This window comes from Chenopodium quinoa, unplaced genomic scaffold, assembly GCF_001683475.1.
Source record: "Chenopodium quinoa cultivar QQ74 unplaced genomic scaffold, ASM168347v1, whole genome shotgun sequence".
Taxonomy (NCBI): domain Eukaryota; kingdom Viridiplantae; phylum Streptophyta; class Magnoliopsida; order Caryophyllales; family Amaranthaceae; genus Chenopodium; species Chenopodium quinoa.
This window is the reverse complement of record NW_018742616.1, coordinates 3,071,693-3,092,384: the sequence shown is the minus strand read 5'-3', so window position 1 is coordinate 3,092,384 and position 20,692 is coordinate 3,071,693. Positions and strand designations below refer to the sequence as shown.

The 20,692-nt window shown below is 37.9% G+C and overlaps 1 protein-coding gene across 2 annotated transcripts; it reads left to right on the top strand.

Annotated features, from left to right (window-relative positions):
- The first annotated feature begins 599 nt into the window (after nucleotides 1-599).
- Nucleotides 600-20,654, top strand: LOC110721645 (rhomboid-like protein 19). 2 transcript variants are annotated; one of them, XM_021900839.1, is made up of 10 exons: nucleotides 600-781; nucleotides 907-1,042; nucleotides 1,266-1,390; nucleotides 3,415-3,475; nucleotides 3,563-3,729; nucleotides 5,259-5,364; nucleotides 5,489-5,685; nucleotides 5,779-5,916; nucleotides 19,459-19,603; nucleotides 20,476-20,654. In XM_021900839.1, the coding sequence occupies exons 2-9, from the start codon at nucleotides 1,019-1,021 to the stop codon at nucleotides 19,559-19,561; spliced, it is 921 nt and encodes a 306-aa protein (XP_021756531.1). In that variant the 5' UTR covers nucleotides 600-781; nucleotides 907-1,018; the 3' UTR covers nucleotides 19,562-19,603; nucleotides 20,476-20,654. The 2 variants fall into 2 exon arrangements, with proteins under 2 accessions (XP_021756531.1, XP_021756530.1); XM_021900838.1 differs by lacking the exon at nucleotides 20,476-20,654 and having other exon boundaries at nucleotides 19,459-19,765.
- The last annotated feature ends 38 nt before the right edge of the window (nucleotides 20,655-20,692 follow it).

The window sequence follows — 20,692 nt, the reverse complement described above, 5'->3', positions numbered from 1 at the left end:
ACATAATTTTACATGATTAATATAAGCAATCCTTATTTATAAAAGCATGGTTTCATATTTCGGTTGATTCGGTTTTTTGGATCCAAACAAGGTCAATCCGATCCGATCCGATCCGAAAATTCGAATTTTCAAAAAATTCAATCCGATCCGATCCAATTTAAAGTTTGGATCCGATCCAAATTGATAATTTGGTTTGGATTGGTTGGATTTCGGTTTTTATCCGAATAATGGACACCCTTACTTGTAGATGCTCCCAAGAGGAGGTGATTATAACTATACCAAACATTTAACAGTCAGATAAACAAAAATATTCATTCTTGAACAAAGCCAACACAAGAGATGCAATAATCAACTTCCAAACCATAGCATTTTGATATCATTCATAATTGCAAACTTGTACCACTCTATAAACTAAAAAAAAAAAAAAACCCTATACTCCATTCCTCCCACTATCCAAAACCCAATGATCCAAATAATCAAATTCAAATTTTGAGTTATATAAACATAATAATTCAGTATAATTCAATTTTAAAATAAACTCAACCGATCTTACTAAACACGACTCGACCTTACCAAATAGGCGAACACGACTCAAGGTCTCACTTGAATTGACACCTCTAGTCCCAAGTTCAAACTGCCCAAATTCCTGAATTGAGTTTCACTCTTTCCCAACTCCGGGCTTCCGAGAAAAAGACTCGCCATCTATCAATCTCATTCTCTCTCCTGAATTCCTCAATCCAATTTTTTCTACCTTTCGGACACTGGGGAGCAACATCTTCAGGTTAGTTCAATCAATCAATCCCTAATTTCATAAATTTAGATCTCACTTGAATTTTTATACACTTTAATTCAATAATTCCAGTTTTTTTTTACGCACAATTTTCTTTTCAATTTCAACATTCTCAGGATTTGAATTCAAAGGCGAAGAAATTCGAAAATCAGCAACAAAAACAACGAAGATCATTGATAAGAGAGTCATTATTGGTTCATATTCGTCGTCAATCGAAGTCCTTAGGACATGAGTACTCCGGCACTTTCTGGAGTATGATCTCTCTCATCACTTTAATTTTGATTAATTTAAGTTTAATTTAGATCTATAAATGTTCATATTTCTAGCTAAGTGATTTTTGTTTAATTATTGAAAGTTCAATTTGCTAGATTAATTGCATTGAATTCATATTGTGCTAAATTGTAAATTCGCCTTTTGTTATATATTTACTGGTGTTGCTATCTTTTTAATGGTGTTGTTGCTTCGTTGTCGGTAGGGCGGGGGCTTATTTACTGGGTTTACGAAGCTGTGTAAAGGGCTTGCGGTGGTGCTTATTGGTGGACACATTTTAGTTCAGCTTTTCCCTCCGGCAGTCACTTATCTTGCTCTTATTCCTGCAAGGTACATTACACTGTCTTTGATGGGATAGATTATGTTTGTTACTTCAAGAATGTTTATGTTTGCTATATTATTGAAAAATGGAAATATGGGTTTTTTTTGTTAGATATACTATGTGGTAATTGGCATATGTGATGAAAGATAGCTATATAAGAATTTTTATGTCTTGAGGCTATGTTGACAATTGTTAATCATATATTAGTCGGTATTCTGAAGGCACTAGTGGCATCCTGTTAGAATTGATAGTTTTTTACTGCCTAAATAACTGGAAGATACACGGTGTGTAGACACTGGGGATTAAAACTGTACGAATGAAGTGTTAGGAGCTTGATTTGTACATAAATTTATTTTATGGGTAGTGAACACTAAATAATAAATATAGGCAAGAACTTGAATTTTGTTGGAACTCTCAAATAGTTTATTTTAACGCTTCTTGAGATCATAATTGTCCATTAATGCAAGAATCTCACTCAAATCATTCTTCATGATGTGATTGTGAAGGATTAACCTCCACCTAAAACGCAATTTTAGCTTTTTTTGGTCCTTGATGAATCTAAGTCAATCAGATGCTCTGTTAACTCCTCTTTGATGCATGTGTGGGATGAAGATTTGGATTTAAATGAATTAGATTCTCACCAAAACTCGAGGATTACATTCGAAGATCACTAGGTTTTCAATTGTTAATTTCTGGAAGTAATGGAAGGAACAAGGAAATGTGAGCGATATGAATTTAATCTGTGACATATAATATGAATTTAACAGAAATCGGAGAATAGCTCCATTATCTAACAATTAGCAAAATACTACAAGATCCATGTTTACTCCACTTGGGTTCACCTTTTGGAGGAAATCCACATTTGAACTCTTTTGATGAATTGTTTATTTCAAGGAGTCATTAGAAATTGATTGGAGTAAGGTCTACTTTTCTCTTGCTGGAAGCATAGCTTTGATCATAAATTTTAGCTGGTCTTGTCCATGATTTTGGCTTTTATTGAAAATAAGATTGAGAGGACGAAGAAGAATATAATTTGGTCTGGCATCTAGCAACATAAGAGATGATCATCTTGTGAGTTGGGATTAGGTGTGGTGTGGTAAGTGAAGGTAAAAAGAGGACGGCCTTGGGAAATTGGTGTCAAAAGGTATTGGCAGTTGTAGGAATATGGTTGTGACGTTTTCCTTGTGATTCTAAGTTCCTTTGGCATTGAGTCCTCAAGAAAATCTTGCATGCAAAGGTGGGATGCTCAAAATGCCTTTATAGTAACACATGGTTCTACTTGGAAGTTTGTTTGATTGTTTTCTAATCTTTTCTCACGTTTAATGAGGTTGAAGATAGGGTATGTTTGTGGTATTCAATTTTGTGAAGATGCTTGAAGGGAAAAGCGGATGGTTTTTTTTCGATAATGTTTTGGATTTACAATTTTGAAGGCTAGTACATGATAGGGAGTTTCAGGGGTTCTCTTCTTCACTGAAGGCTTTGGATTTTCACTTAGTTGCTGTGGAGGATCCTAGGGTATGGATTGGGATTCATCACTCTTTTTCTTGTAATATTTTTTTTTTTTTTTTTTTTTTTTTTTTTTTTTTTATGTTGCTTGAATTGACCCCCTCTATTTCCAGCTTTTCTTGTAGCAAACATCATTTGGAAGGTGAAGAATTCCTCTTAGGCCTTGCCTAGATTTGTTGGTATTGGGCCGGAATAATCATGGAACAATAGTTATGGGACTCCTAAGTCTCTAACTAAGCCTGGAATGAGGGAAAATGTTTGGGCCTGAAACTATTGCCACCTAGATTGAGACTGTCTGCTACATTTCATGACAAAGGTCTTCATTTGACTTGTATAAATCCAATCTTGCATTGTTGCTTTTTGAAGAGGAAGGTTTTTGACATTTACTTAGATCCTTGAGGGGGTTGCGTGAGAATTGCTTCTGCTCTCTTGATTATATGATATATGATGTTTGTGCTTGAGCTGCTTGAACTTTATAGTTCAATGTTTTTGATGGATTTATAACCACAGACTGTTTGATTTGTAGGACTATTCCTTTTGCATGGAACCTCTTAACAGCTGGTTACACTGAACAGACAATATATGGGGTAATTGCGCTGTTCATTTCTTCCTGGCTGACTCTGCTTATCCAAATATTTCTTTTTTATTTAAATTCTAAATTTTAAGATCTCCAGGTGGCAATTAGTGTATTTGCTCTGCTTTTCATGGGCAAGCTGCTTGAGCCGATCTGGGGTTCTAAGGAATTCGTGAAGTTCATATTTATTGTCAACGTTCTTACTTACATTTGTGTCTTCATTACGGCAATAGCTTTGTACTATGCAACTAGGCTGGAAGTTTATCTGTAAGTGCTTTGAAATTGTCAGATTACTGTGACTTTTTTTGCTTTATTCTTGGTTTTTGTGCTTATCATGTAATAGCATATTTTATATGTTTAATAGGTTTTTGGCATTTGGCAGAATATATGTATCCAAAATCCTATGTGTCTTCTATCTCATTATCAACTGTCCCAAGTTGACTGCACATAAATCAAGGGAAAAAAAATGGAGGAGCAATAATTAAGTGCCATGTGTTATTTAAAAACCTATTATGAGCATGTAGAAAGATTATGTAGTACATGAGTTTCTGAGTTAATTTGATTATGTGTATCTTTGGAGTTTGTACAAAATAAACCAACAAGGGATTGTTGATATGGAGTAGATTGGGTATTTTTGAACTAAATGGGAGCAATTTATCATTTTAAGTTTGTTTGTTGTGTATTACATGTTCATTCTGTTTGTCTCATTAAAAACTCTCTCAACCATTGTTTGATTTTCAATAGTGTGGTCCAGCTACCCTGAGGATACCCTCTACCTCATCACTATGTTTGTACTTCTATTAATGAAGATTAGTATCTTGTATTGGAATTATCCATGTCAGAAATTGGCATCTTTCTACTAAGCTCCACTTGAATGCCTTGAATTTATGTAACTGAAACTAAAATAGAAAGCCGCATTAGCTATTTTAAGACATAATGTAACTTAAATTCTGACTTTGATAGTCAACATGAGGCAATCAAAGTAGCAAGGCTTTCCTGTGTGATGGTGCTCCCTAGCATCTTTGGTTTTCTGCGTCATTGATGCCTAACATGCTATTTTTAGCTCTGCCCTGGACAAACTATTTTCTTTGTTTGATCAATTCTCCTCCTTTACTCTCTAACTCGCTTTTCTGCCTGAGTTCTCTTCTTTCAGCTACCTCTCCACTTTGTCATCTCTGTCTTGTCCTCCTTATCCACTCTTGCGACTCTTGAGCTACATCAGATATCTTTTGGCGCACATGTTTGTATCTTGTATGATTTTTGTACCCACTATTGCTCTTCCATTCATTTAGAGTTCATACAAACAAAATTCTGCTACCCAGTTCCAGGACTTTGCACTTTGCCAGCTACCGGTACATTTTTGGTTGTAGTGTTACTGATAGAATTAACAGTTTGTTATCACTGGATTTTTCAATCAAAATTTTATTTTTATTTTTTAAATTTACGGTTCTCAAAGGATCTTATGGTTTTAATAACTTGTTGTACTAATTAGGTTTGACTAGAATATTCTCCTGCACAGTTAAGTATGAGTTTTATTCCTTTTGTAAGCAATTAATGTTGGGTCTTGAAAGTCCTGGGAATAGGGATCTATGATCAGAGTGTATCTGTATAGGTGCCAGTCCATTATTGTCATTTAGGTTTAGGGAAGTGCTTGATTTTGACTTTAGCCATTTTCAGTTATATTCCTTGTCCTAAACCTTATCTGGATGTACAAAATCAGTTTCTTGTTAATCCCTGCACTGCATTAAGCTCTTTCCAATTCATTTACTGATACATAACCTTTTCATCTTCTGCAGCTATATGCCAATCTCTGGCTTCCATGGAGTGCTTGCAGGATTTTTGGTTGGTATCAAGCAAATCGTCCCAGATCAGGAGCTTTCTGTAATTGGCATCAAGGCTAAGGTATTTTTACCTTCCAACAATACTATCCATAAAAAGATGTACAAAATTTACAAACACCTAAATATGCAATACTGAAAATTTAAAATTCTGATTATATCACGGCTTTTGTGTTATTATAATGCAGTGGCTACCGTCTATCATGATTCTTCTGTCGATCATTGCAAGCTTTTTCTTGGCAGATTCGGCAGCTTACCTTCCCATCTTTGGTACATATATGAGCTGGATCTACCTGAGATACTTGCAGAGAAGATCAGAGACTAACTTCAGGGGTGACCCAAGTGACGAGTTTGCATTTGCCACTTTCTTCCCAGAATTTATAAGGTAACATCATTTTCACCTATTTAGGTCTCGGAAAGTAAGTTTCACTTTAAATATATCTGCATTTGATCCTCTTTTGTTGCTGCCAACATGCAGACCAGTTATCAATCCTATATCATCTATTTTCCATCGGTTGTTCTGCGGAAGATCTGATATTTCTAATGATGGCAAGGCTTATGAAATGGGAGGATTTCCACTTCCAGGTTCTGATACTTTTGAGGCATCAAGACGAAGGTAATATGTGTTCTTTTTTCTTTCACAAGCAATTGTCCATGCTATTTCCTGAATCGCATGCAGATGCTCTGTCATTGTGTTTTGACATTTGTGATTTTCATGATAGTTAAAGCCTCGTAATGATTTAAACTGTGCTAAGACTTGTGTCTTATCTATGATTTCTGTTGCCCCAGCATTAAATGAAAAGTTAAGGTTGCTAGGGAGATAGATTGGTACTATATGCATCCTCCAGTTTTAGTTTGTACTATAGATACGTAAGCACCATGTAATGAACTGATTTTTATGCTTAATATTTCTGGTTTAATAATGCAAGTAACTAAACATGAAAGCTTGAAATTTGATTGATAATGGCTGAAAGATTTCAAAAGATAGGGTTAATAGCTTAAGAGGGTGTTTGTTTACGGGAATAAAAGGGGTGGGATAAGGATTAAAAAATAAGGGTAGAAGAAAAGTAGTGTTTGTTTAGAGGGATGGGGATTAGAAGGGGGTTAGGGATGGGATTAAAACACCCACTTTTCCCTTCATTTCTATAACTAAGGGGGGGGGGGGGGGTGGTATAAGGGGAAGGGATAAAAAATGGGTTGAAAAAGTCCAAATAACCACTTAGTGAAATTGAAAGGGCAAGGAGAAAGGGTGGAAGTTAGTAAGGGTATGTTTATAATTTTATTACTTATCCCTAATTTCTTTCCCATACTTACCAAACATGGGATAAAAATTATTTATCCTTGTCCAACCTATCAATCCCCTATTTTTATCCTCCCTTCTTATCCCTCTTATTTCTATCGCTCCAACCAAACGCCCCGTAAGACTATTAGTCTTCAATAGTGAGTTTAGCTCACAAGTCACAACTCTCCAAAATGGCTTTAGGCCATGCCTCTCTCTAGGTTTCCCTAATAAATTTCTGCCTACCTCTTTGCCTTTCCCCTTCTCTTTATTTATACTAAAGCTAAGGACCATAACCTAATAATAATACTAGACTTCCCAAATTACCCCTCCTAAAGTTAGTCTATTACAATACCGCTTCCCTACACTTTCACCTTGTCCTCAAGGTGGTTTATAATCGGCACTTGAAACTCGGCCTCGGCAATAGTGATCTCTAATCCAACTCTTGAATGGGGCAAAACTGAGAGCGAGCTGCAGCGAGAATTTCTGTTCATAGCTGTAAGTTACTATGGCAAAAAAATCTGAATAATGTACCTGCTTGTCATGATAGTTGATTGAATTTTGGGTAGAGTTGGTATTTGTAAGGCTGTAGGTTGGGGAAATTGCAAAGAACATTTTGGTCTAACCCTTGGCCAAAGAAATGAGAGTATGTGTTAGGAGGATGACTACAGGCTGATGGTTTTGGGGGCTCAAGGTTAGAAGAATGATAGTGGAAACTTTGGGTGATGAACTTGGATTTTATAACCAATGTTGGATGGATGGCCCTAAAGTTGACAAGCCCAAAACATGAAGGATAAGGCAAGTCTAATTTGTAAGCAACTTGAACAATCCTTGAGTCACCCCAAAAGGTGATAGATTGGGCTTTGAATGAATAAGCCCACTTACTTGAGAATGGTTTAACCCACGCTGTATTACACCAAATACGAACAGGTTGCCATCCAAGCCATTCTTTAGTTCCTTTGACAATAATACCCTTAATAGATTTCCTTCTTCTCCAAGCTAAGGACAAATTCCACGAAGCTTCTCAAACACTCCACTTCTGAAATTTTCAGCACCCAGTACCACCCTTTTTTACCAACAGACCCGCCGCCAACAAAAGACATCAGTCCACCTTCGACGAGATAACCACCGCCGGTAAAACCACCAGCGAAATCACCACCCCTCTGCTGCGTGAAGCCACCACGACCAACACCACCTCTGCCATGGACGTTCCTGCACTTTCCACCACATTTTTCTACGGCGAGCCACCTATGTCCACCACCACTCCAACCACACGGACCTCCACCAGATTTTTCACCAGCAAAGGAGGGTGAACCATCACCGTTTCTTTCGCTTGAATCCTCTCCAGGTCCGCCGCCAGGCCCGCTTGCTCCGGACCCGCCTTTCACAAAACCTTCTCTGTTCAGGCCACCACTAGCGGTGGTCTTACCACCACGCTCATCTTTTCCAGCCAAAACTCCTGGACTACCGCCTGATCCACTACCATTGGCGCCGCCCTTTTCGAAATACCCTCCTGACCCACCACCGTCAAAAACACCAGCATCTCTCATTCGCACACTACAGAAAACACCGCTAAATTCACGAGCCCCACCACCTTCCGAAGCGCTTGCCCCTCCACCAAAACCAATTGCATCAGAAAACCCATTTTTGCCTCCACCCTTAAACCCATCTCTGAAATCTCCAAGCCTTCCACTAGATTTGACTTCTCTAAAACCCTTATCTACGCAATTCAACTCACCGCCAAGGTTTTCCGAACCACCAAGGGCTACACCCCAACAAAAATTCCATTTTCATCTTCTGACCTAGAGTGTACCTGCTCCACCTCTTCACTATCTGCATTTTCATCTTCGAATTTTGCTGGACGATCTTCTTCCTTAGTCTTCCTTGGAGAAGGGGCTTTGCTAGTGATTTTTTCTAGATCTCTTTGAACCTTTTCAAAGATTTCCTTCGTGATTTCTTCCATCTTCTCTTAGAATTTAGGAGATATCTCAGTCATTTCCTTCTTACTTGGTCGCCACAACTCAGAATATTGGAGCAGCCACTTCTTCAATTCTTGCCAATCACGAAATGGTTGCCATCGGTTCTCGCATTCGAACTGCTGCAATGCTTTGCCGACAAGTCCAATGATAGCAGCCTTCAATTTCACCTCATTTAACTGGAAAAATTGGAAGGAATCCTCAAGCTGAAGGACCCAATCTTGCAAATTTCTTCCATTAAACTCTGGAAGTTGAAGCTCACATCAGACTCTTTGCTCTTCATTGGGATCTGAAATTCCATGTTCTCTCTTGCTGGAAATGTGTGCATACTCTTCACAAATCCATTTTTTTTTTTTGAAATGAAAAACGAAAATCAGTACCTTGACTTCCCAGAACAGAACTGCTCTGATACCGAGTGTAATGAACTTATTTTTTGGCTTAATATTTCTGGTTTAATAATGCAAGTAACTGAACATTAAAGCTTGAAATTTGATTGATAATGGCTAAAAGATTACAAAAGATAGGATTAATAGCTGAAGGCTATTAGTCTTCAATAGTGAGTTTAGCTCACAACTCTCCAAAATGGCTTTAGGCCATGACTCTCTCTAGGTTTCCCTAATAAATTTCTGCCTACCTTTTTGCCTTTCCCCCGCTCTTTATTTATACTAAAGCTAAGGACCATAACCTAATAATAATACTAGACTTCTCAAATTAACAGAGAGTGTAAAGGAGCTATATGTTGCATAATTTTACATTGTTTTCTATATAGGGGTGGGACTTTTCAAACCGAACTGTAAAACCGTCCGTTACCGAACCGAACCATCACGGACCGAACCGTTTATAACCCGCTAATTTTAAACCGAAAACCGAACTGAACCGTATAATGTCAAACCGAAACCGAACCGAACCAATTAATGTTAACCCGTTACGAACCGTAAACCAATAACAAACCAAACCGTTTATAAACCGAAACCGTTTGAACCGATTAATGTTAACCCGCTAACTAATTAAACCGAACCGTTTATAAACCGAAACCGTTTAAACCGTAGGAAAAAACCGTTTAAATAGAACCATTTACAACCCGCTAACCGTTTAAACCGAACTGTTATAACCCATTAAACCGTTTAAACCGAACTATTTTCAAACCGCAACCCGTTTAAACCGATCCGATTACAAACTATTTAAACCGAACCGTTTACAATCCGTTCCATTCAAATTGAACTATTTACAGCCTTTAACAATTTGTTAGAATTCCACGAAATATATTTGATGTTTAATGTAATTTAACAGTACAATTTTTTTTACATATAATTATTGATTTAAATTTGTAAATTTTTTTGCTATTATAAAATTAAAATTATATTCTTGTATAACTAAATTAGGAGTTATAAATTAAATAAAAAAATGAAAAAATTTGGCCACCCACCCAATCCAACCACCCTCCACCCACCCACCACCGTAACCCACCCTAACACCACCCCCGCCGTCACCCCAGACCCACCCTAACACTACCCCCCACCCACCACCGTTACCGTAACCCACCCCCACCCCACCACCGTTACCGTAACCCACCCCCACCCCACCACCGTTACCGTAACCCACCCTAACACCACCCCCGCACCCACCATAATTACCGTAACCCACCCCACCCCACCCCACCACCCACCGTAAATAAAAAAACCCAGACCCAAACCTTACCCCACCCCATCCACCACCGTCACCGTAAATAATAAAAACCCAGACCCATACCCCACCCCACCTACCACCATCACCGTAACGTACTCCACCCCACCCCCTTAACAAACCCCACCCCACCCCACCCACCACCGTCACTGTAAAAAAAAAAAAAACAAAAAAAAAAAAAAAAAAAAAAAAAAAAAACAGACCCAACCCCAACCACACCCACCACCGTCACCGTAACACACCCCACCCCACCCCATACAAAAAAATCGAAAAAAAACCCAAACCCACCGTAACCCCACCCCACCCACCCCCACGAAACCCAACATCCTCGAAACCCCCCAACTCACTCTAATTGCTCACCCACCATAAAACTCCATCCCTCCCTCGAAAAATCCTCCCTCCCCACCCACCCGAACCCAGTCTAACCGCCGCCGCACCCACCCTAACTCGGCCCCCTCCGTTGCCCACAACTTGAAAAAAAATTAAAAAGAAAAACAGAAAATAAAAAAAGGAAGAACGAAAACACCTTATATATTAATCCTGAATTTGGCCTTGAATTTGGTTTTAAAAGGCCAAATTCGATCATGAAACAACTAGATCTAGAGTTTCGTGGTCGAATTTGACCATAAAAACCGTCGTGCGTGGTGCCGGTGGACGGAGACGGAGAAACGAGATGGAAGAAAGGAGAACATAGACGGAAGAAGGGAGAAGAAGGAAGAAGAAGAAAGGACGAAGGAAGAGGAGATGAGAGAGAAAACGAGAGAGCAGTGAGCATATTAGCAGCCATGGCTTCAAAAAATTGATAATATTACAGAAGAGGATTAAGAAAACGAGAGAGAAATAAAAAAGAGTACTAAAGAGACGATGGTAAGAGTGATCTGATTGGTGGAAAAGAAAACACACGGATCGTGAATTGGAATGTGTGCGATGATAGGTCGTTAGATGACATGCAAATCAATGGCTGATATTTAATATAAGACGGTGACACGGATCATGGATAATGGATTTGGATAATATGTTTTTTTTTATTCATAGCTACGTACTAATAAAAACACTACTGTACTCTTAACTTTATGTAACTTATAAATTGTAAGAAACACAAATGTTTGGAAATTGGAATTGATTCAATATGACATATTTAATGTATATTAGTTATATGTATATCAGTATATGTAATAAATAATAATGTATGGTACGATTGGTATCATACTATCATTGGTATGTATAGATAATCGATAAATGTATCTGATTATTAAAACTTAAAACAGTTGATGATCGATCTAATTGAATACTTTTACTTCCCCACCCGTTTTCTTTAACTTGCAAGTTGCAACATATATATGTTGCAGCCTTGTAGGCACGTAATCTTAAAAGGTGGTTAGAGAGGGTAAGACAACAAAGTAATTCAACAATATAACTTTAACACCAAAATTATGGAATAGTTACAAACAATTGTCAATTATTACTTTATTAGACTAATGGGAAATTGAATAATCGTGATTTTAATTAAACATCCAAATATAGTTCCGTAACATTAAATTATTAGTTTATTATAATATCAATTATCGATTTATCGTATTCAAAGTACCAATTCATCAAATCATGGTTATGACGCGATCTTTAAAACAAGAAGCTGATAGCCTGATAATATTTGATAATGAAACAATAATACATTAATACCTTATAAATTTGTAATAGACTAATATTTAATAAACAACAACAAGACTATAACCAAATTTGAAACATAACACATTAACATGATATAGAATGAATGAGAATTTCTGTAATTCTATATAATCTGATATCTGAATCGATTTATCGTATTCAAAGTAGCAACTCATCAAAACATGGTCATGACACGATATCTAAAACAATCCAACAAGAAGCTGATAACCTAATAATATATATTTAATAATGAAACAATAATACATTAATACATTATAAATTTGTAATAGACTAATATGATAATATCGAATAAACAACAACAAGAGTATAACCAAACTTGAAACATAACATATTAACATGATATAGAATAATTGAATAAATGAAGATTTGTGTAATTGTATATAATCCGATGTCTGAAAATAAAGTGACGAAGTCCCAACTTTATATAAAACGAAAATAGCTAACCGGTCAAAAATCTCTTAAAACCCAATTTCTACTCGATCCATTATTTTTTTCACCAACCTATGCCGACCCGCTAATGAAATGGAAATACTAGTCCCAACTTGATATAAAACAAAACGCGCTAACTGGTCAAAACCACTTTTTAGAACTCGATTTCAACCCGATCCAATTTAACCGATTACCAAACTAACCCGAACGATTTTAGCACCAAACCGAGTATAAACCGAACCGATATGAATCGAACTAGCATTAACCCGGGTAAACCCGCCCCTGAACCGACCCATTTTAAAATAATCCGTTCATGACCCGAACCGATATGAACCCGGACCGACGTTGACTCGGTAAAACCGCCCCTGAACCGATCCGTTTCAAACCGGTCAGATCATGACCCGAACCGTTTATAAACTGAACGGGCATTGACCCGGGTAAACCCGCCCCTGAACCGACCTGTTTCAAACCGACCCGATTATTAACCGAACCGTTTAAAAACCGAACCGGCATTGACCCGAGTAAATCCGTCCCTGAAGCAACCCGTTTCTAACCGATCTGATTATGACCCGAACTGTTTATAAACCGAACCGTTTATGACCCGAACCGAATTTAAATCGTACAAAAATAAACCGAAACCGAACCGACCTGTGACTAATCAAAACCGAACTGAACCGACCCGCCGTCTAAATGAAACCGTTTTAACCCGAACCGTTTCAAACCGAAACCGTTTCAAACTGAGGTCAAACCGAACTGCCAGACCGAAGTCCCACCCCTATTTCTATATCATCCCTAACATAATTAAGTGTGCAGTGGTACTCAAGCTTTGTATACACAAGGGGAAAAAAAACTCTGATCTCCATCCTCCTTTAGTCCTTTGTGCCTGACGTATCTATCCAGATTTTTTTTTTTTTTTTTTTTTTTTTTTTTTTTTTTTTTTTGACTTCTCAGCCCATGAAGAGTCTGCTTTCATCACCGTGCCACATTTATTTGCAAGGCTTAATGTAAATCATGCACTGTGATACCTGATTGCATCTTTTTTAATGGTTATCAAAATATGCCCAATAAGTTCACTCTGATCCACCTATTTCTATTCTTCTATTTTCTCTCTCTAAATCTCTTTCAGCCTCATTTGATTTCGTTCCCAGATGTGCAGCCTTCTGGCACATGAAAATCCATTTGTCCCATTTTTTTTTCTCCTCTTTCTCTCTTCATACCTCAAGCCATTCATTCCACTTCCCCAGCACCTATTGCAATCATGTCCTTTCATATAACATTAAATTATACCTATGAGGGATTGATCATTTTTTTTTTTTTTTTTTGAGAAAGGTAAAAAATTTTATTAATCACAAAAACAATTACATGGAGGCATCTAAGCCCCTAACCAAACTACTCTTCATCCAAGCTATATCACTAGCTCTAACTTTACAAGAAACTATATTACTAATTCTATAATATACATCTTTACAAACTCTATTCACAACACACTCAGGCCGCTGCATCTTGGCATTCCATATAACCTTATTTCTTTGCTGCCAAATACTATAAACCAGGGCTGCACAAACACTTTGCATCACACATTTCTGAAATCTGTTCTTCGCACTCCAGCACCATTTGTTACAGTCTTCTAGATTTCTGAGATGCATTACATTCTGTAATCTATCTTGCAGAATATCACCAATTTCAGACTATAAGTACATTCAAAAAACAAATGTTCCATAGTCTCAGCAGCACTGTCACACAGAGGACACTTATCAACATCAATACATCCAAACTGCATCAATTTCTTCCTTGTTCTAAGTCTTCCCCACATGGCCATCCAAAGAATGAATCGATGTTTGGGTATGTTAAATCTATTCCATACCCAATTACACCAGTTCACCTCAGGGTAAGTAGTCTGCAGCCATCTATAAGCACTAGAGACAGTATAACCTCTAGCATTATGTTTCCATGTAATTCCAGAGAAACCATCCTTTATCTTCTCTTTGACTTTCCATACTTGCTTCCATTGCCAACTAGCCTGAGTAGGGCAACTTAACCTCTTCCAGTTTCTGCCTCTGACATAATAGTGATTCACCCATCTAAGCCATAAGCTGTCATTCTTATTGGCTATGTCCCATACATACTTCCCAATAGCAGCTATATTCCAGATATCACATTCATGTACTCCCAAACCACCTTGTTTTTTTAGTTCTACACACAATATCCCAGGCTATTGGGGGAGCTCTACTATACACAGCTTTCCCATCCCACAAGAAATTCCTGCACAGAGCCATGACTCTATCAATTACCTTCTTGGGTAACAAAAAGATATTAGCCCAATATGTATGCATGGACATCAAAACAGAGTTGACCAGAACCACTCTTGCAGCATAAGACATGGTTCTACCTCCCCAAATTCTTATTCTAGCAACAATCTTGCTAATAAGAACCTGACAGTCATCCTGAGACAGCTTTTTTGCATTTATCTTGACACCCAAATATCTGAAAGGCAAAGTACCTTCCTGGAAACCAGAAGTACCAATGATCTCCTGCTTCACATCTTGCTGCACATTACAAAAATACACATTAGATTTCCTTCCATTAGCAACTAAACCCGAGGCAGCAGCAAAAGTGGCCAAACCCCTTATAATCAGAGATGCAGATCTCCCATCACCCTTACTCATGACAATAAGATCATTTGCAAATACTAGGTGATTCAACTTCACCCCTCTAAACCTTGGATGATAATTGAAATCTTTAACATCCCCTATTCCTTGAAAAATTCTTGATAAGTACTCCATTTATATCACAAACAGTAAAGGTGATAATGGATCACCCTGCCTCAGGCCCCTTTTGCCAGGGAAAAAACCTTTAACTTCACCATTAATCACCAGGGAGAAAGTAGGAGAGGTAACACACTCCCTGACTAATCTCACAAAATGAGCAGGAAAGTTAAGAGCATGCAACATGTCTTCCAGAAAACCCCAACTCACTGAATCATACGCTTTCTTGATATCTACTTTGAACATACAACCCGGAGGAGAATTCTTCCTTCTATATCTCCCAATCAAATCTTGCACAATAAAAATATTGTGACAAATTCTTCTCCCAACAACAAATCCTGACTGATTCAAGGAAATAATGTCAAGAAGCACTTTCTTCAGCCTGGAACACAGAAGCTTTGTAATGACCTTGTATAACACATTACAACATGCTATTGGTCTAAAGTCAGTGACAGAAACTGACTGATCACATTTTGGAAGCAAAACTAGATTTGTACAGTTGACTTCCTTAAGCAATTTTCCTGAGTCAAAGAATTCCTGGACAGCTTCACAAATATCCTCCGCCACCATACTCCAACTGAGCTTATAGAATGAACTATTAAACCCATCCAGGCCTGGAGCTTTGGTACCTGGAATCCCAAACATGGCCTTTCTTATCTCATCTTTAGTGAAAGGTGCATTCAGACCATTTGCTTGCTCCTGAGACACCTGCTTTCCAAGTAAAATAATGCTAGGATCCACCTTAACAGTACAAGAATGCTCAGTCCCCAATAACCATTGACAATACTCCACAAAGGCTTTACCAACATCATCTCTAGTATGACACCACTTCCCATTCATATCAGAAATAGCCACCACTCTCTTTTTGTAAGCATTAACTTTAAGGCTTCTATGAAAAAACTTGTATTGTCATCACCCATTTTTAACCAAGAAATCTTACTTTTCTGCTGTAAGAAAGAAAAGTAATCTTTTCTTAGTGTATGAAATCTGGCTAGCACCTCAGTTTCCTTCTCCTGCAAACTATGATCATTGTAATTGCTCATAATCTGCTTCTGAATAGCAACCAACTCATCTTTCACAGATAGAAATCTAGCTCCCACCTCAGAAATTCCCTTTTATTCAACCCCTTAAGAGCAGCTTTCATTTGTTTCAGCTTTTTCACAACCTGAAACATCTTCCCATGGACTCTAAAGCTCCAAACACCTCTAACCAACTTTTCAAATGCTGGATTGTTACCCCACATATCAAAGAACTTGAAAGGTTTTGGCCCAGACCTTACCTGCTCCTCAAACAGAATAATAGCTGGACAATGGTCAAACCAGAGTTCAGGATTATAGTGCGCACATAAGAACCAGGGAAATCTATAAGCCACTCAGAATAATACCTGCTCCTCAATCTTACTATATACCCTTGCTTCACCTTGCTGTTTATTAGTCCAGGTGAACTTAGCACCAACCTGAACCATATCCTGCAAATCACAGCACTCAACACAATCTCTAAAAGGTCTCATCTCCCCAAAACTTATCTGTCTTCCTATTCTATCATCAGCATTCAGAGGACAATTAAAATCTCCAGAGACAATCCAAGGCCCAGTGCAGGTGCTAGCAATGTGCCTTATCTGATCCCAAAGATCACTTCTGACATTAGCATAATTTGAACCATAAACAAAGGAGCATTCAAAACCCTTTTGCAGAGTCTTATTAACAATCCTTGTATGAATGATTTGAGGCCCGGGAAACACATTATCTACACTAAACAAATCTTGCAGCCAAGTCACCAAGATTTTACCTCCCTTAACCTGACTAAAATTTGTAGTCACACACCACCCAGAAAACATTCTCTGATACACAGCAGGAAAATTTTCAATGGACACTTTAGTCTCTAGCAGACAACATAAGCCAATATTATTCTGTAACAAATAATTCTTGATCTCATGTTGCTTATTAGGGCTATTTATGCCCCTTATATTCCAAACAATGGCTTTATCCATACCCCTTTTCAGGAGCAGAACAACCTGGAACTTCCAAAGTTACAGGAACAACTCCAATCAAGACCTGTTCTGACACTTACTCATCACTAGCAAGATAGGCAAAAGAATTTTGCAATCTAACTTCCACCCCCCCATTCTGAGCAGGCTGCCTAATAGGACTCACCTGCTTCTCATTATCAATAGGAACAAAAACTGGGTCCAAAGTTGTGAGCACATTCTCTGAAGGCTTCTCCACCTCTGGAACCTTTTTACCAGCCTTTTGAACCACCTTAGGTCTCCGTACCTTCTTCAATTTCTTAGTATGACAGTATTCCTCTGAGTGACCCAACCCCCCACATGCCACACACCATTTAGGCTTCCAATCCCAAGTTACAGGTTGTACAAACAAAACAACCTTCTCACCCATAAACTCAATGCTATCAGGGAATTTCCTGCTTCAATTCCATTTCTACCAAATATCTCACATAAGCCACCCTATCTCTGGCCAATGTAGCTGCATCAGGTTTAAACGGTTTCCCAATTAATCCTATTATCTTCTCTAAACAAGCCTTCCCCCAATACTTCAATGACAAATCATGAAGTTGAACCCAGATATGGACTTTAGTCACATCATGCACATTCAATTCCATCCCATCTTCCCATTGTCTCAAACAAACAGGTTTTTTATCCATTAACAAATTCGGGTGTGCTAAAGCTTTATCTCGTGATTCAACATTTAAAAAACGAATTAAAAACACTCCTCTCCTCAATGGAATCACCTTATCGATGTTAGCTTTTCCCCAAATTCTCCAACAAAACCCCTCAAAAGTTTTGATGTGAGGATTAGCTGCAATAGTAAAAGCAACTACCCCCCAATTCCTATAATCCAATTCAGCCTCAATATCATCCATAGTCAAATGCAAAACAGGTTTATCAACACATTCAGACCTAACATTGATAACAGAATCAATATGATGAGAAGAAACAGGTACCTGAGCATTCAGAGCAGAATCTCTGTTTTTCGAACCCAGAAACCCATTCTCACTAACCTTCAATGCTGTCATCCATTCCGATAACTTCGATTTGTCCCTAGAATTAGTTATCATTTCCTCCAAAGACTTCTCAGGAGACAAGATACAACGCTCCATTTCATCTTCAACATCGAACTCCAATGGCGGAATTTGACCCACATTTCCTCGCAATTTTGTTTTCTGTCCAACCGCTAATTGACTCATCGAATCCTCTCCTTGCTTGCTAATTTCTGCTGTCATCTCCTCCTTCATCGAATTCTGCTTCCCCTTCTTCCTCGCCATGGATTGATCATTTTTAAATAGTAGAATGTAACAATCTGAAATTCCTTGTTTTTGTGTGCTCACAATAATATATTTGGGAGTCAAATTGGTTTTTTAAACCCAAAAACCAAAAGTGATACAAAGTGTAATTTTGTATGTCCATATTAAATAGGGTGTAAGAAACTTTGAGAGACAAAGGGAGAAGCATCATTACTTGTGTGTCTTTACATTTTAAAATGATACTTGTATTATGACATTAAAACAGGATCAAGTAATTGTGGGAGATGTAATTCTAGACTTCCGAAATTAATGATCTATGGTACTTGGACTCGGGTACCCATGTTCGACACGGATACGTGTCCAAGTGTCCGACTTGGCTTTTTTGTGAAAAATTTATTTTGAACTAAAATAAAGTGGTCAACTGTCTAAGTGTTGTACTCATGTCCGAGTGCGTGACGCGGGTACTTGAGGTGAAATCAAGAGTTGGAGCAACATAGTTGATATTGAAGAAGAGGGTTAAAAGAAGATAAAGACGGATTGAAGTCAAGATGGTTACTTGGCTAAATTTGAAAGAAGAATAGCTCAACCTTTAGTCTGATCAAAGATGCAAAACTGAAATTCATTTGATTAATTCTGTACTTCTCAAATCAATGATGATACTACCTGTGAGTGTGACTGTATGAGCTGCTTTTGCTCAAAGCCCAAAATAAGCGGCTTCAATCTTAGATTCTTAGTCCATGGGGTTGATATGTCGAATAGAAAACCTTAAATTATGCCATACATGGATATGTGATTCTACAACTTTTTTATCAGCGGTTTGCTGAGAAGGGCACTTTGAGATGTTTCTTAGCTGCACACTTTAACTAGAAGGTATCTGTGTTGTCCGATTTTGATCTCCTTGGATCCAAAATCAACACTTTTTTCCTTTCTGAAGCATTTCTGTGCAGCAGTGCAGTATACCTTTTTTTTTTTCCTTGCTGTTTTGGTTTGGCTTTTTTTTTTTTTTTTTTTTTTTTTTCCACTGGATATACTGTCATAGTCACCATTGTGCTTAACCTCCATTTGTATTAATATATCAGGGAAAGAGGTGCTCGAGCACTGGAAGAAAGGTTAGCAACGGAAAAGTTTCCTGTTGCAACAAGTGCAGATGGATCGCATATTGATGCCTCTGAGGAAGTCTGAAACTGGACTGCTCCATTTTCAGCAAGCAGCTGAATGATTGTGGTAAATTTTATGGAGGTGGATTCCTTAAGTTTAGTTAGTGAAGTGAAAATTTTGATATTGTTTGACCTTTGAATGATAAACTAAATGAACTCTTTGGTTTCCTGGCCCCTGGGTATAATTTTTAAGAGGAATACTTGTTCATATCAAGTCGTTGGGAACTTCATATTGCTAGCCTTGTGGATAAAATTCCTAAAAGCATGAACTGGCTTCTAATTTATGCCATCTTTGATAGGAAAACTCGCTACTAAATGAAGTCCAACTGAAACTACCGGAGTACTAAACAAGTGCATATATAAATGATGGTTAAAATTTTTCCTTAAATCAGTAGCTCACGAGAACCCCGCCTGCCTCATGGCTGAATTATCATAGCCTTGCCTTTCTGGCAAGCCCTGCCTCTACCCCCCCTCCATTTTTGGAGCCTAGCAGGCTAACTGCAGTAGCTTTCTCATGTTTTCATGTTTATGGTACTAGCATCACGGTATCTGTAAGCTCCAATTTAGTCTTATCATCCTAGGGTTTAGTCTGACAAAATGAAATGGAACGGCACCGCTGATATATTGAAAATTGGAAGTCATCTTGTCTCATTTTTTTATTCATCATTCTCAAGCTGGCCATCGTGTGGATAAAGCTATAATGCGTGGCTTGTGTCCTTGTGCCTTAACATAACAGCTCGCAATGTATAACCTCTACTAAACAGCTTAATATCAATAGACTTGTCAAAATACATCTGCTTGATGATGTGATGAATAATATGTTGATGTAAAATCAACATAATTTTTCTAGTTGGTCACCTAGCATGAAGATCAACATAATCTTTCAAGTTGGTTACAATAGTGTTTCGGGTTGCTTGACTTGCTTACCCTATCACACAGATATTGGCTTCAAATAGCAGCCAAGGCAGTAATTGAAATATGATTACTTCTGGGTATCGGACATGAGGACATCAGCTCAAAATTTTATTCAACTAAACTAGTTGGGAGGTAAATATATACTCCTAACCTTTTTCGGTCTACTTAGTTATTCTGCAATGACATGAAAGGTAATTTGCATTATCAGCCAGTTTATATACTCTGTTTTTAAGCATTAAGA

Bases quoted from the DNA above. Each gene is read 5' to 3' on its own strand.
- LOC110721645 (XM_021900839.1), top strand. From the start codon at position 1,019: ATGAGTACTCCGGCACTTTCTGGA. The intron at 1,043-1,265 runs GTATGATCTCTC...CGTTGTCGGTAG, and splicing joins GTACTCCGGCACTTTCTGGA to GGCGGGGGCTTATTTACTGG. The intron at 3,730-5,258 runs GTAAGTGCTTTG...CATCTTCTGCAG, and splicing joins ACTAGGCTGGAAGTTTATCT to CTATATGCCAATCTCTGGCT.